The sequence below is a fragment of the Mixophyes fleayi genome, chromosome 3 (assembly GCF_038048845.1).
Source record: "Mixophyes fleayi isolate aMixFle1 chromosome 3, aMixFle1.hap1, whole genome shotgun sequence".
Taxonomy (NCBI): domain Eukaryota; kingdom Metazoa; phylum Chordata; class Amphibia; order Anura; family Limnodynastidae; genus Mixophyes; species Mixophyes fleayi.
In genome coordinates this window covers 243,989,198-244,002,149 of record NC_134404.1, presented here as the reverse complement: position 1 = coordinate 244,002,149, position 12,952 = coordinate 243,989,198, and the positions used below count along the sequence as shown (strand labels likewise).

Below are 12,952 nucleotides of genomic sequence, written 5' to 3'. Positions count from 1 at the left end.
ACAGCATTATTACGGGACATTTCTTGTCTGCTAGTTAGCCTGTGAACCACGATTATACACACCTAGTTGTGTTGGGGAACAGCCGTTTAGTGGAAGATTTCACCTTATATATGGAACTTTGGGGATATCTACATATACCAAGCTAGGGGACTGTGAGACCTAGTTCCCTTCACTCCACAGGCTGGAATCCACGAGTTGGATCAAGGGGACACAGTATATACCCATAATCCCAGTTCAATCAGCACGGCCAATATTTCCACTGGTCTATTAATGGACATTATATTCATACCAGTCGTATTATATATCACTCCTTAGGGGCACAACTTATTTTTATATACATTTTTTTAATTATCTAATGCATGTGACACTTTTCTGTTATATGACTTTTTAATTTTCAGTGTCTATGGCCATATAGCGCTCCTATATTTCCATTTGCTTTTTCTATATGCAGTAAGCCAGCCTGAATTTACAGTGCCAGATACTGAAACTGGCTTGGAAAATCAAAAACCTACAAAAACTAAAAATACGCTGGTTACAAATGCTCGACTGTTGCATTGCAAATTTGGGCAGCAAATAATTTGCTGTCTCTAACCAAATTGGAAAAGGGTAGGTAAAAAAAAATACTACGCTAATGATCGCTTTGTTGATGCTTTGTTCATTAGGTGACCAGAATATGCGTGAACACTCAGACTTACCTTGGAATTACCAGATCTTTGTGATCTAGGTCTACCTGACATCATTAGCACATTTGTTTAAACTTTACTTTGAGATATGAAACATTTCTCCATTCAGGACAGTGACACATTGAATCCACAATGGGGTCATGGATTCAGTTTCAACCATGCCCTGATCTGTGTTCAGTTTGTATATTTCCTATGTTTGGGGAAATGTAATTGGCTTCTGACAAAATTAAAAATGAATCCTAGTGTGTTTGTATGTGATAGGGAATATAGATTGTAAACTCCGTTGCTACAGGGACTGATGTAAATGATTACATATTCTCTGTAAAGTGTTACAAACAAAAAGTGTTTTTACAAGTAGCATGGTCATGTGGTTTTTTTTTTTTATTTGTTTTTTTTTAAAATAAAATTATATGACTACTTCTTTGAACTTTTTGTTGTTTTGAAAAACCTATTGTGTTGAACCAGCTGCCCCACCTACCTTCCACCACTGTTATCTGCTCTTGACTTTTTGTACAGCCTTTCTCCAGTTGATTGGATAAGAGCCTCACCCAAACCAGGTTGCTACTGCATTACATACTCCTGGTCTAGCTAGGGCAAATTTAAAATTCAGAGCCCAGAAGTGGATTCCAAGCATATTACTACATAAAGAGGTTAAGTGTATCAAGAAGTAGACAACCCTTTATTCTTATAATTGAATTATCTGATGCAGTTGTTATCAAATTGTTTATTGGTTTGAAAGTATGTTTAGTTGCTTATTTCTTTAGAAATATTCCCAGTTCAGTTATTTCCACCTGAAAATCAAATAATTAGTATAAATTTGTAGTGCACTGCAGTAAGTCACTCCACAAGGGGGCTCCCTCGCTAGGAGCCTACTGATTTAGCGCCCTGCCCTTTCTACTGCAAGAAGCTATCAAATGCTGTGCCAAGTATAGATGCAGTCACACTGTTCCTGTGTAAAGCCTGCTATCAATGTTCTTGCCTAGATTCTGATTCTGAACTCTGCCTTGTAATTTGATTACTTTCTGGATAACTGCCTGCCGTGACCCTTGCTTTGGATCTGAGTTCTCTCTGTGTCGCTGCCGGCCCTGACCTTTTGTCTTGGACGTTGACACCCCTTGGAGGCTGCCCGATTCCTATGCAGACATAACACCAGGCTAGTGTGAAAACCTGCGTTTCTTGTTTACAGTACTGTACCACTTCATTGGTGTGTTCTATATATCTTGCACCATTGTAAGTTCTGTAATAACCCCCTATTATTATTTACCCAAGACCTTTGGGCAACCAAACAGTAGTGAACACCATTTATACTTAGGGGAAGTGGAAAGCTAAAGGCGAAAACCACATTTAGCCTGGTTCTTGGGGTTCAGTCCAGGATTTTCTACATATGGCTTCACATGTTGATACACCAGAAGTGCTGAAACAACCATGTAGTGATTTAAAGGAATAGACCAAATTGTGGAATCTTAATTGTAATACATGTAAAAGAATGCATTTGGGACACAAAAATCCTAAAGCAGAACTCAAAATTAATCGTGATGTAATGTCAACAACAACAAAGGAGAGGGTCTTTGGACCTATAGTTTCAGATGATATGAAGGCAAGCAGTGGGAAAAACCAATACAATACTTGGCTGGATAGGAAGAGGTATTAGTCGCAGGAAGATGGAGGATATATTGCCATTTTTAAGACCTCACCTAAAGTACTGTGTACAGTTGTGGAGTCCCTATCTTCAAAACTATTTTGATCAAACATGGCAATCCAAAACATTTTTGCGGTTGAGTCTACACTTTTTTTTTTTTTTCATGTTTTGTGTGGGGCTTCATTTAGATTTGATGTATGTCAATTTTTTTTTTGCATAAAATATGCATTTTTCTTCTGTGCATGCACACCAACGGGTACATATATTAAGCATCGGATTTTCAGCGACTATGACGACCGTATTTTTAATGGCAATTTGTTACAGCTAGCGGCTACTGACTTGAGCTTCCAGGACAGGTGACATAGGTCTTTGCCTATAGCAACCACTTTTCCCGTAAAACTTGTTGCGCTCAGAGGTATTTGGATGCCCCTAAGACTTAACTCTTAGCGTAGTGGAAGCTTATATACAGTAACGCAACAAGAAGGTAGGAGGTGGTAGCAAGAAAGGAACAGTCAGGAGCAGGCCATGCTGTCCCTAGTGCCGGGATGCGGAGCTGAATCACTGAGCGTGACAGCTGGGATGGAGAGGGAGGTTGTCGTCAGTTAACAACAAGCCGCTCTGGGCACCGCTGCGGCTTTTGCACAATTTTATTAAAGGCAAAACTCTCTGGCTTTTGCCTTTTAATGCAATTGCTGTTTTAAAATAGCAGTCACAATCACCAAATATTGATGATTTCACAAATCTGATGCTAAATACAAGTAGCGCTTGGTGTGCATGCACAGAAGAGAAATGCGTATTTTATGCAAAAAAAATTGCCATCAAATCTAAATGAAGCTTGTCCACGTAAGTGAAACAATTAGATCTAGACAATGTCTTACGAGGCATATCTCTTGCAGGAGCTGGAGGGCTGTTTCAAAGGTACTTTGTTTACTATCAGCAGCACTATCTAGCTACTTCTGATTGACTACTTGCGGATTGATCTCTCCATCTGATAGTACTTAATTCTTTATTTTATTATATCAAGTTGTGGCCATCTTTTTGAATTATTTATTTGTCATGGCCATTCGAACTGCTGCAGGAAAGAGGTCTGATGAATCAGACTGTTGAATGAGCCACTAGTTTTTTAATGGGGTACATTTTGGCTGTGTATGTGTTTGCATTTAATTATATTGTATATGGAAGCTTTTATGTTAATGGTTTTGTCAGCCTTAAACAAGCATCTATTAAAAGCACAGGTGGTGGCCAATATCTATTCCTAAACTGCTTGTTCTACTAGTTAGGCAGTGGGGGATTCAAGGAAAAAGATAAATATTTCATAGCATTCCCTTTTATGTTATCATGAAAAACTTTTTTGAAGTATGTTTTGTCATACTGATAACAATAACAAACTGTGCCCAATCATTCCAGTCTTATGGCTGTGATGTATGTTTTTGTTATAGTCTTGCCACAAGTCAGTAGCAGCAAAAAAACAAATGTTTCGTTTTTATATAGTTCTATATTTTGTAATCACCATTGTCATAAGTGGGAACCACGTGCAGAAATTGCATACAAAAAAAAGATAAACAACACACACAAATTGGTCATTCTACTATTTCAAAGAAGCAAAGAATTCTTTCCATATGTTAAATCAGCTAAAGCCAATTGAAAAAGACAATTAAAGGGCACTTGGGTGTCGACAGCCTGGTTGAGGTAAAGGGAGCCTCCAGCTGTAATTATAAAGTTGAATATAGACTTTTGGCTCCTTTAACTGAATTTTTGAGGCTAACATGTGTCGATATCTCCCCTAAAGCTATGAATTTTTATGTGTTGTGTGGGACTCCTGTCTGGGGCCATTTGCAATCAAAACAGTAATACTAATGTGTTTTGTTTTCTTTACTATGCTTACAGTAGTGCTTTTTTGTTCATTCTTTTATCATCATCAGGTGGACAGTCTGAGTCTGACAGACGTGGAAGCTTTTCTGGCCCAAGTCTTGTGCCTTCCAGGGAAAACTGCAACTCAGCTAAATGCCTTGCAGGTATAGACACAGCACATTGATTATATATTCTATATATTTTGAGAATCAAGGGGAAAAACAATGCTTGTTGGGCCTGAAAAGGCTCTTTAGCCATTCTGAGATATTCAAAATTTCTATGGTCTGTGTAAGTAAATACAATTTGAGCAGCCTCCTCCAACAAGTATCTTCATTATTATCATGAGAGATTGTCTTTTGCCAGTAACTCCCTCTTCTAAATCATAATTTTTCTTTGCTTTATATGGTTTGCGTGAGAAGGAAAATACCTTTCCTACAGGTTTTTCTGAAAGACCACATCCAAGATGAAAGGAATTAGGAGGTCATGATGGACCAGAATAGGTGCAGAAACAAACTGTTTTTAGTTTGTCAAATGCAGCCTGAGCCTGTTTTGTCCACTTGAAACTTTGATGCTTTCTGCTAAACATTATACTAGAATGGAGAATGCCTGGAACAGTGGGGGTGGGGGGGAGGATAATTTTTAAATGTCATTTAGTATATGTTAGACATAGTGCTAAAATATAGGCTGCACCCTATGAAGTTTCCAGGTTTATGAGCGTTAACTATACCCTCTTTATACTGGCTGGCCACATAGTGGTGCTTTACTATACCAGGGAAGTATACCTTCTATGGGTTCACCAGTCACTCAGGCAAAGCAGTTATCAATATACCAAAATAAAAATATACATTAAACAACTGCCAGACAGGTTTAACACACACCCTGTTCCTTACCCCTCTAGCCTAGAATACTACAGTCACCTTTTCTCCTAGTTCCTTGAGTCCTGATAGCTTTGTACAATTTTCTTTCCCTCTACCAGCATGGTAGGAATCTGGTACAAAGTCCCCCTGTTTCAGCAGGATCAGCAAGCTATCAGACTCTTGGCGTGATGTGCTGAGGAAGTGTGAACAGGCACTAGTCCAGCATAAGCAAAAAACTCTAACGTCTGGACCCTCCAATGCAGCAACCGCTGCACTCTGTTTTTTCTCTCCACTTTCAACCACCTGATGCTTAGTTGGGTCCCTCCTATAAAACACAGTTAGATTTCCCATCTTAGCAATAACCCATGGTTGGGCTCAGATATTTCACCCCTCAGAGATTTTAGCAGCTGTCATATGAGGCTGTTACAGGGCTGTGCTTTCTCATACCAATAAACCCCCGGCCCCCTGCTGGTATTACTCCACTATGTCTAGCAGGTCACAACCTGAGACAATGGGAACATACTTTGGTTACTTAAGAGGCAATGCCAGTATGATTAAGGGACACTCCAAGTATTAACCCCTTACAAGCTTTTTCAGCCAGAACTAACCTCCAGCTGATCGGGACTTCCTGTAGAGAAAGGAGTGGGGAAGGAATGCGGCTACAGCCCCCTCAACTGAGCCCTGAATCCGGACTCCACCTGATCTTTACCCATAACACATCTGGCACCTTTAAGAAAACCTAAATATAATTCTGACCTAAATGTTCAAAAACATTTCCCAACAAAACCATATAAGTTCCCCATTTTTTGTAAATAGAAGTACATAAATAGGTTAGAATTAACATACAAATAAAGCTCCAGGTCCAGATGGCATACACCCAAGGGTCCTTATGGAGTTAAACTCGGAAATAGCTAGACCGCTATTCTTAATTTTCAGAGATTCAATCTCATCAGGCTCAGTACCAAGGGATTGGCGAATAGCAGATGTGGTGCCGTTGTTTAAAAAGGGGACGAGATCACAACCAGAGAATTATAGACCTGTAAGCCTGACATCAATAGTGGGGAAACTACTGGAAGGTATTTTAAGGGACAGTATTCAGGATTACTTGGTACGCAATAAAATTATTAGTGGGAATCAACATGGATTTGTGAGGGAAAGGTCATGTCAAACTAATCTAATTAGTTTCTACGAGGAAGTTAGTGGGAACTTAGACCAGGGCAGGACAGTAGATGTGGTCTACTTAGATTTTGCAAAGACCTTTGATACAGTGCCACACAAGAGGTTGGTTTACAAAATAAGGGAACTGGGTCTAGGAATCAAAATTTGTACTTGGATCGAAAACTGGTTAGAGAATAGGGAACAGAGAGTTGTGATAAATGGAACATTTTCTAATTGGTCAAAAGTCTTAAGTGGAGTACCTCAAGGTTCCGTGCTGGGACCACTCCTTTTTAATATATTTATTAATGACCTTGGTGATGGTTTAGAGAGTAAAGTTTCTATTTTTGCAGATGACACTAAACTCTGTAAGGTAATAAAATAAGAGCAAGATGTAGCTTCTCTACAGAGGGACTTAAATAAACTGGAGGATTGGGCGGCTAAATGGAATATGAGGTTTAACACAGATAAATGTAAGGTTATGCATTCAGGGATCAAAAACAAGAACGCAATCTATAAATTAAATGGAATTAATTTAGGAGAATCTATAATGGAAAAGGATTTGGGAGTGCTCGTAGACAGTAGACTTAGCAATAGTGCTCAATGTCAAGCAGCAGCTGCAAGGGCAAACAAAGTATTGGCATGCATAAAAAGGGGCATAGATGCAAGGGAAGACAGTGTAATTTTGCCACTGTATAAATCGTTGGTAAGACCTCATCTTGAATATGCAGTACAGTTCTGGGCACCACTCTATAAAAAAGATAATTTGGAACTAGAAAGGGTTCAGAGAAGGGCGACAAAATTGATAAAGGGTATGGAGTCATTAAGTTATGAGGAAAGGTTAGCCAGTTTAGGCATGTTTACTTTAGAAAAGAGGCGTCTAAGGGGAGATATGATTACTATGTACAAATACATTAGGGCTCAATACGGAGAGCTTTCATTGGAACTTTTTACCCCAAGGACCATACACAGGACACGTGGTCATCCCCTAAGGTTAGAGGAGAGGAAATTTCACAACCAGCAAAGGAAGGGGTTCTTTACAGTAAGGGCAGTCAAGATATGGAATTAATTGCCAGGGAAGGTTGTGATGGCAGATTCAATAGATATGTTTAAGAAAGGGTTAGACAAATTTTTAGCGGTAAGGTGTATCCAGGGATACGACCGTTAATTTAAAATAAAGGATAGTAGTGGATATAGGGTAAAAATTGGATTGCAATATTGAGTCTGGGGGGATTTTCAAAATTGAAACAGATTGCCGGTTGCTTACTCTGGATTCATTTCAAATATAAGTGCAGGATCGCAGGAGATCCAAAATAGGTTGAACTTGATGGACTGGTGTCTTTTTTCAACCTCATCAACTATGTTACCCATCAGCCATAACATTAAAACCTGCCTAATATTTGTGTAGATTCTTCTTGTGCCGCCAAAACGGCTCTAACCTGTCGAGGCATGGACTTCACAAAACCTCTGAAGGTGTCCTTTGGTATCTGGCACCAAGATGTTAGCAGCAGATTCTTTAAGTCCTGTAAGTTGCGAGGTGGGCCTTCATGGTTCAGACTTGATTTTCCAGCACATCCCACAGTGCTCAATTAGATTGAGATCTGCAGAATTAATGACATGACCCTGTCAACGGCTCACCGGTTATTCTTCCTTGGACCACTTTTGGTAGATACTAGCCACTGCATAGCAGGAACACCCCACAAGACCTGGCATTTTGGAGATGCTTTGACCCATTTGTCTAGCCATTACAATTTAGCCCTTGTTAAAGTCGCTCAGATCCTTCCGCTTGCCCATTTTTTCTGCTTCCAACACACCAACTTCAAGAACTGACTGTTCACTAGCTGTCTAATATAATCCACCCATTTACAGGTGCCATTGTAACAAGATAATTAATATTATTCTTTTCACTTGTCAGTGGTTTTAATATTGTGGCTTATTGGTGTACATTTTAGTATTGTAGCAATGTTGTGGCACTACCATACATAATTACAAAGCACACCACAGTTGCATAGAAACTTTTTTAATCTATGGGTAAAGTTAGCCCCAAGTAGCAGGAGACTGTGTCCCACCCTTAAGCCCTGGGAATCTTGGGACCACAAAGGGCTAGAAAAGTACATGTTTTTATAGTCCACATTTTGTGAGTAACTAGGTGCAGACTGGCTAAGGTGAAACCAACTCCTCGATTTATCACACACCCACTTTGTGCAATTCCCTCCCTCGCACAACAAAATTTTCCACTACTATTTAAACATTCCAGTGTTAACTGAAAACCCTCCTCTTCAGGCTAGCTTATCAAATTCCTCAACCACCCTCCCTATGGTACCCTATTACCACCACCTACACCAGTGACACAAGACCAGCATGTGTTTTTTCTGTACTCAATCAACCATCTCACCCCCTGACCAACATTGCTGTGTGTCTTGATCATATAGCCCACTAAGCACTGCCTACCTTTGCAAAATGGCTGGACCATTATGCAATAGGTAGCATTTAACCTCATGTATCAAACTCCTAGAGATTGTAAGCTTGCAAGTAGGGCCCTCTCTGTTTGTATTACGCAATCTCATTTTATTATTGTGTTGTTAAAGAACTATAGAATATGCTGGCACTATATAAATAGATGTTAATAGTAATATTAAATTGCTGAACACCCCTTATCTTGAGCCCAGACCCAAGCATTCCATGTACTAGATAGACCATCACTCTGTATTCTTCTTCATGACTGTAGTTCCTTTTTTTTAAGAATTAAAATTTCTAATTGAAAAGAAGTAAATACAACCTCTGCAGGGTACAAACTTAAACAGATTTCTCCACTTGTTTAAGTGTCATGTTGCAGTTTGTACCTCTGTGATTTAGTGAAGTATGCAATATGACCAGTGGTGCTCTTGCATACAACTGTATATTTGTTTATGTACTCTAAACATCATGATGGATTCACTTGCAAGACTTGAAATTAGAGATGCCTTACTAAACTGTACCGTCATTTCCGTGGGCCGCAAGCCACCTTTATCAATCTAACCTTACCTTATTGTCAATAAAATTTCAAACAGGATAAAATTATATGCATTTTCTATATTTAAAATTATTTGCTTTTAATAGGATCCATTTTGGTTATTAATACCTCACCAGAGCATTACTGAACAGGCCTAAATACGTATACCATCTTGAATTGAGTTTACCATCTTCCGATTCAAGCGATCATATTGTGAGGCAACATTTAGTAAACAGTTATGCTTTTTATATATGTCTTTGATTAGGGACTGTTTTTTACTGTATATATATATATATATATATATATATATATATATATATATATGTATGTGTATATATATATATATATATATATATATATATATATATATATATATAATGTATTTTCTAAATATTAAAGCTGTTTTGTGTGGCTAGCAGTCATGTTCAGGGTGATACAGCAAGAATAATAGACAATTGGGTGCACCAAATTATAATGTGCAATAGTAAAACAAATATATGCAGTATATACACACATATGAGAAATATGGCAGAATGACACTCACAAAATTATATAAAAAGTATCACTTTATTATAATGCATCACATTGCTCCAAAAGGCTAATAAACCTTGTGATATACTCTAAATATATAAAATCAATCTAAAGCCAATTCTAATATGGAACAGTATATCTAATATATAATGCACTTGTAAAGAGAAACCTATAATATAGACTATATATGTTCTATACTACAGTATCTCACATTCAATGGAGATGTGATCACTACATTTGATCGAAGTCTAATTGCAGGTGGCTGGCACACATGCTAATAATCTCTATAGTGAATGTTCACTCTTGCCTCATAGCAATAAGAAAATAAATTCTTTATTCTACTGCAGCCAAATGGATCTGTAGGTAAATAATAATATCATTCAAATGATTAGTGTTTCGTCTCGTGCTCGCTCAGTGCTAAAGATGTACATGGAGGATGTATAACCACAAATAAATAGGTGCCACACTCGAGCAAAGATATGAATCGCAGTAGCAGAAAGCAACACTGTCATTTAATTTCCCTCTCTTAGCATGCTGATCCAAGGTTTAACACAATGGAAAAAGAAGTAGCTGTTTTAAGGGATCATTTACTTCACATACTGTTAGGTGAAGCCAAATAAACATTGTACTCACTAATAGTTGTCTTATTAAAGGAATATCCCTTCAGGGTAAGACAAGATGTTTGTAGCTGCATGCATTCTCAATAAAATCACATAGGCAGACAGGGGCAATGGTGTCCAAAAAGGTATTTTGTTCCAGCCCTCAGATCCAATAAGTCACGGTCTAGGTTCCATATAATTAGCCATGCAACTGATGCGTATCATCACTCACTAGTGGCTTTTTCAAAGATTTAGTATGATGTCTTAAATTCAGTGTGAGATTATTAATTTGGTGCCTTGATATGATCTGTAAATAGGCTGTGTAGTTTAGAGTCGGAATGGAGTATTTGTTGTTCAGCATGTCCTAATCACTAAAAAGTCTTAAGTCAAAAGGCTGAACCCTGAACCCATTGAATTCAGTAAAAATACAACCATCTCTTTATTGCAAAAGAAGAAAACAAATGTAATCAATAGCCAATAGCAAATATCACACTTAAAATCAAGCCCCATGCTATATAAATAGGTAGACCATGCTTAATACACACCCAGCTATGGGTAGCCATCTCCTGGCCAAGTTGCAGTGTTCACAGTGGTCATGAGGCAGTTGGTGGAACAATTGCAAGGAAGATACACTAGTATCTTGTGAGTACCTCTGTGTTCGGCCAGCCTGATAAGTCAGTACATAAGATTATAGAATCCACTCTACCTTGTTCACTATGAATGTCTATGGCAGTTTGTGTCTGCCAAGCTGTGGCTTGGAGAAGTGGTCCTAATGCGGTTGCCGGATACGCAACAATGGCCCAGGCTACTTCATTCTCATTGTGGTAAACATGCAGAATATGCCAGGTTATTTTTGAGAGTACTGCTTTTTCTTATACACACTACAACCATCACTTTTTTTGGAAAGTGGATGGACACTGCATAATTTTTAGAAAATGTCTTTGTTCCTTTGCTTTGTTCCAGTGATTTGCAATGGTGCATCACCACTGCTGTTGCTGATTTCTGAACCACTCTCCTCTGAAGAGTCAGGGACATACTCACCTCTACTGCTCTCCAGGCTATAGTTGGAGCCACCACTTGTGTCATGACTCACTGTCCCCACTTTTAACAGTAGAAGGATGTGCCCGTCTCTTATTCCCATTATGTGTAAAAGGGTAGGAATAAAATGTTCTTCACTTCTGGCACACATGTGTTCAATGTACGTATTAACCTGCTTTTCCACTGGCATCCGTTGTTGGGGTGCCACACACTTTCCCCTCCACGTCAGAAAAATACAAACTTTTGGTCCGTCAAAATTTTCTTGCGAGTCATGCCAGATTTTAATGTTGAGTATATTAGCAAGGTCCCCTGCTTTGACTAACTAACATTGGTAAGTTTTTTTGGGACCTTATTGTTGATGAATGAACTACCCGGGGCTCTCAGAATTTTTTGGGGGAATTTTGATAGTGTGAAATTAATTTTAGATGCATTTTTACATTATATGGTACTAGCTGGAGTATCCGGCATTGCCCAGGTTTAAATCTTCAAGTTATTAAGTTATCAGTGCGTTGGATGTAACTCTCAACCTTTTTAAAAATAATTAGCAGCTTGGCAACTCTTCCAACACACCCATGAGGTGGCTGCCCAGTGTTGTTTTTGTTTTCATATTAAATGTCATCCAAATCCATCCAGTGGAAGGTCCATAACAGGCTCCCCATGTTAGGCAAGCACTCCAGACATAAACTCCTAGAACAGGAGGTAGAGGTCTTCGCCTATAGCAGCTGCCTTTCTGGTAGAGCAAGTCTTGCTCACAGGTATTCAGATACCCCCCAGGTCTTAACTCTATGTAGTAGCAGCTTATGTTTGGCAAGCGTAGTGCAGGTGGTAGGAGGATACCTGAGAACAGGAGAGAGTCCGAGGCATTCCAGGAGAGCTGACAGACTAGCGGAATTCAGCAACCCGGCAGAGGTCAGGGCAACATGCGAATAAGCAGAATCCTGGTATTCAGGCAGAGGTTAGGGCAACAGGTAAACAAGCAGAATCCTGTAATCGGGCCAAGGGTCACAAAGAGAGGTCAAACAGCAGAGAAGCAGTGTTTCCGCGCGCCCAGTTGTCAACTACCTGGGCTGTGGTGGTGAGCAACAGAAGCTGTTGCCCTGGTGACTGCTGGGACATGTGGAGGAAAGGACGTCCTGGTCATCATGGCGATGACCGGGACGCGAGACTCCAGCCAGCAACAAGGCGCAGTGGCCTGCAGTGAAGCCACGGCTTGTGACACCCAGGGTCAATGTTATGCCCAGTGTACATCAGTGGGGGGGTCTGACCGGAACCCTATCCCCCCTAAAACCTGGCCATGATCTAACTGGACCACGTGGCGTTGGTTTCATCCAAATCGGTGAAGGGGTGTCTGAATGCATAACCAGACAGACAAACAGACCATTGATTTTTACATATAAGGTTGCTGTTTACCAGATTCTTAATTGAATTGAAGTCTGGGAGTAGACCACTTTAGCACATTATTTTTTTTTGTTTGTTTGTTTTTTTTTTTGCGTTTACGCCACCCCAATATAACGTTTACTGTATGATTTCGGTCCTTGTCCTGCTAGAGTACAAATATTCCCTCAAAGTTATTAGCCAAGCTATCTCTTTATCTTGCTCCAATCACA

The 12,952-nt window shown here is 39.3% G+C and overlaps 1 protein-coding gene across 1 annotated transcript in view; it reads left to right on the top strand.

Moving 5' to 3' along the window:
• FAM120B (family with sequence similarity 120 member B) overlaps positions 1 to 12,952 on the top strand; it is a 278,632-nt gene that overhangs the window by 62,461 nt on the left and 203,219 nt on the right. Inside the window, exon 6 of the mRNA XM_075203367.1 lies at positions 4,245 to 4,337. Within this exon, the coding sequence (XP_075059468.1) occupies positions 4,245 to 4,337 (93 nt within the window). The remainder of the gene's footprint in view (positions 1 to 4,244; positions 4,338 to 12,952) is intronic.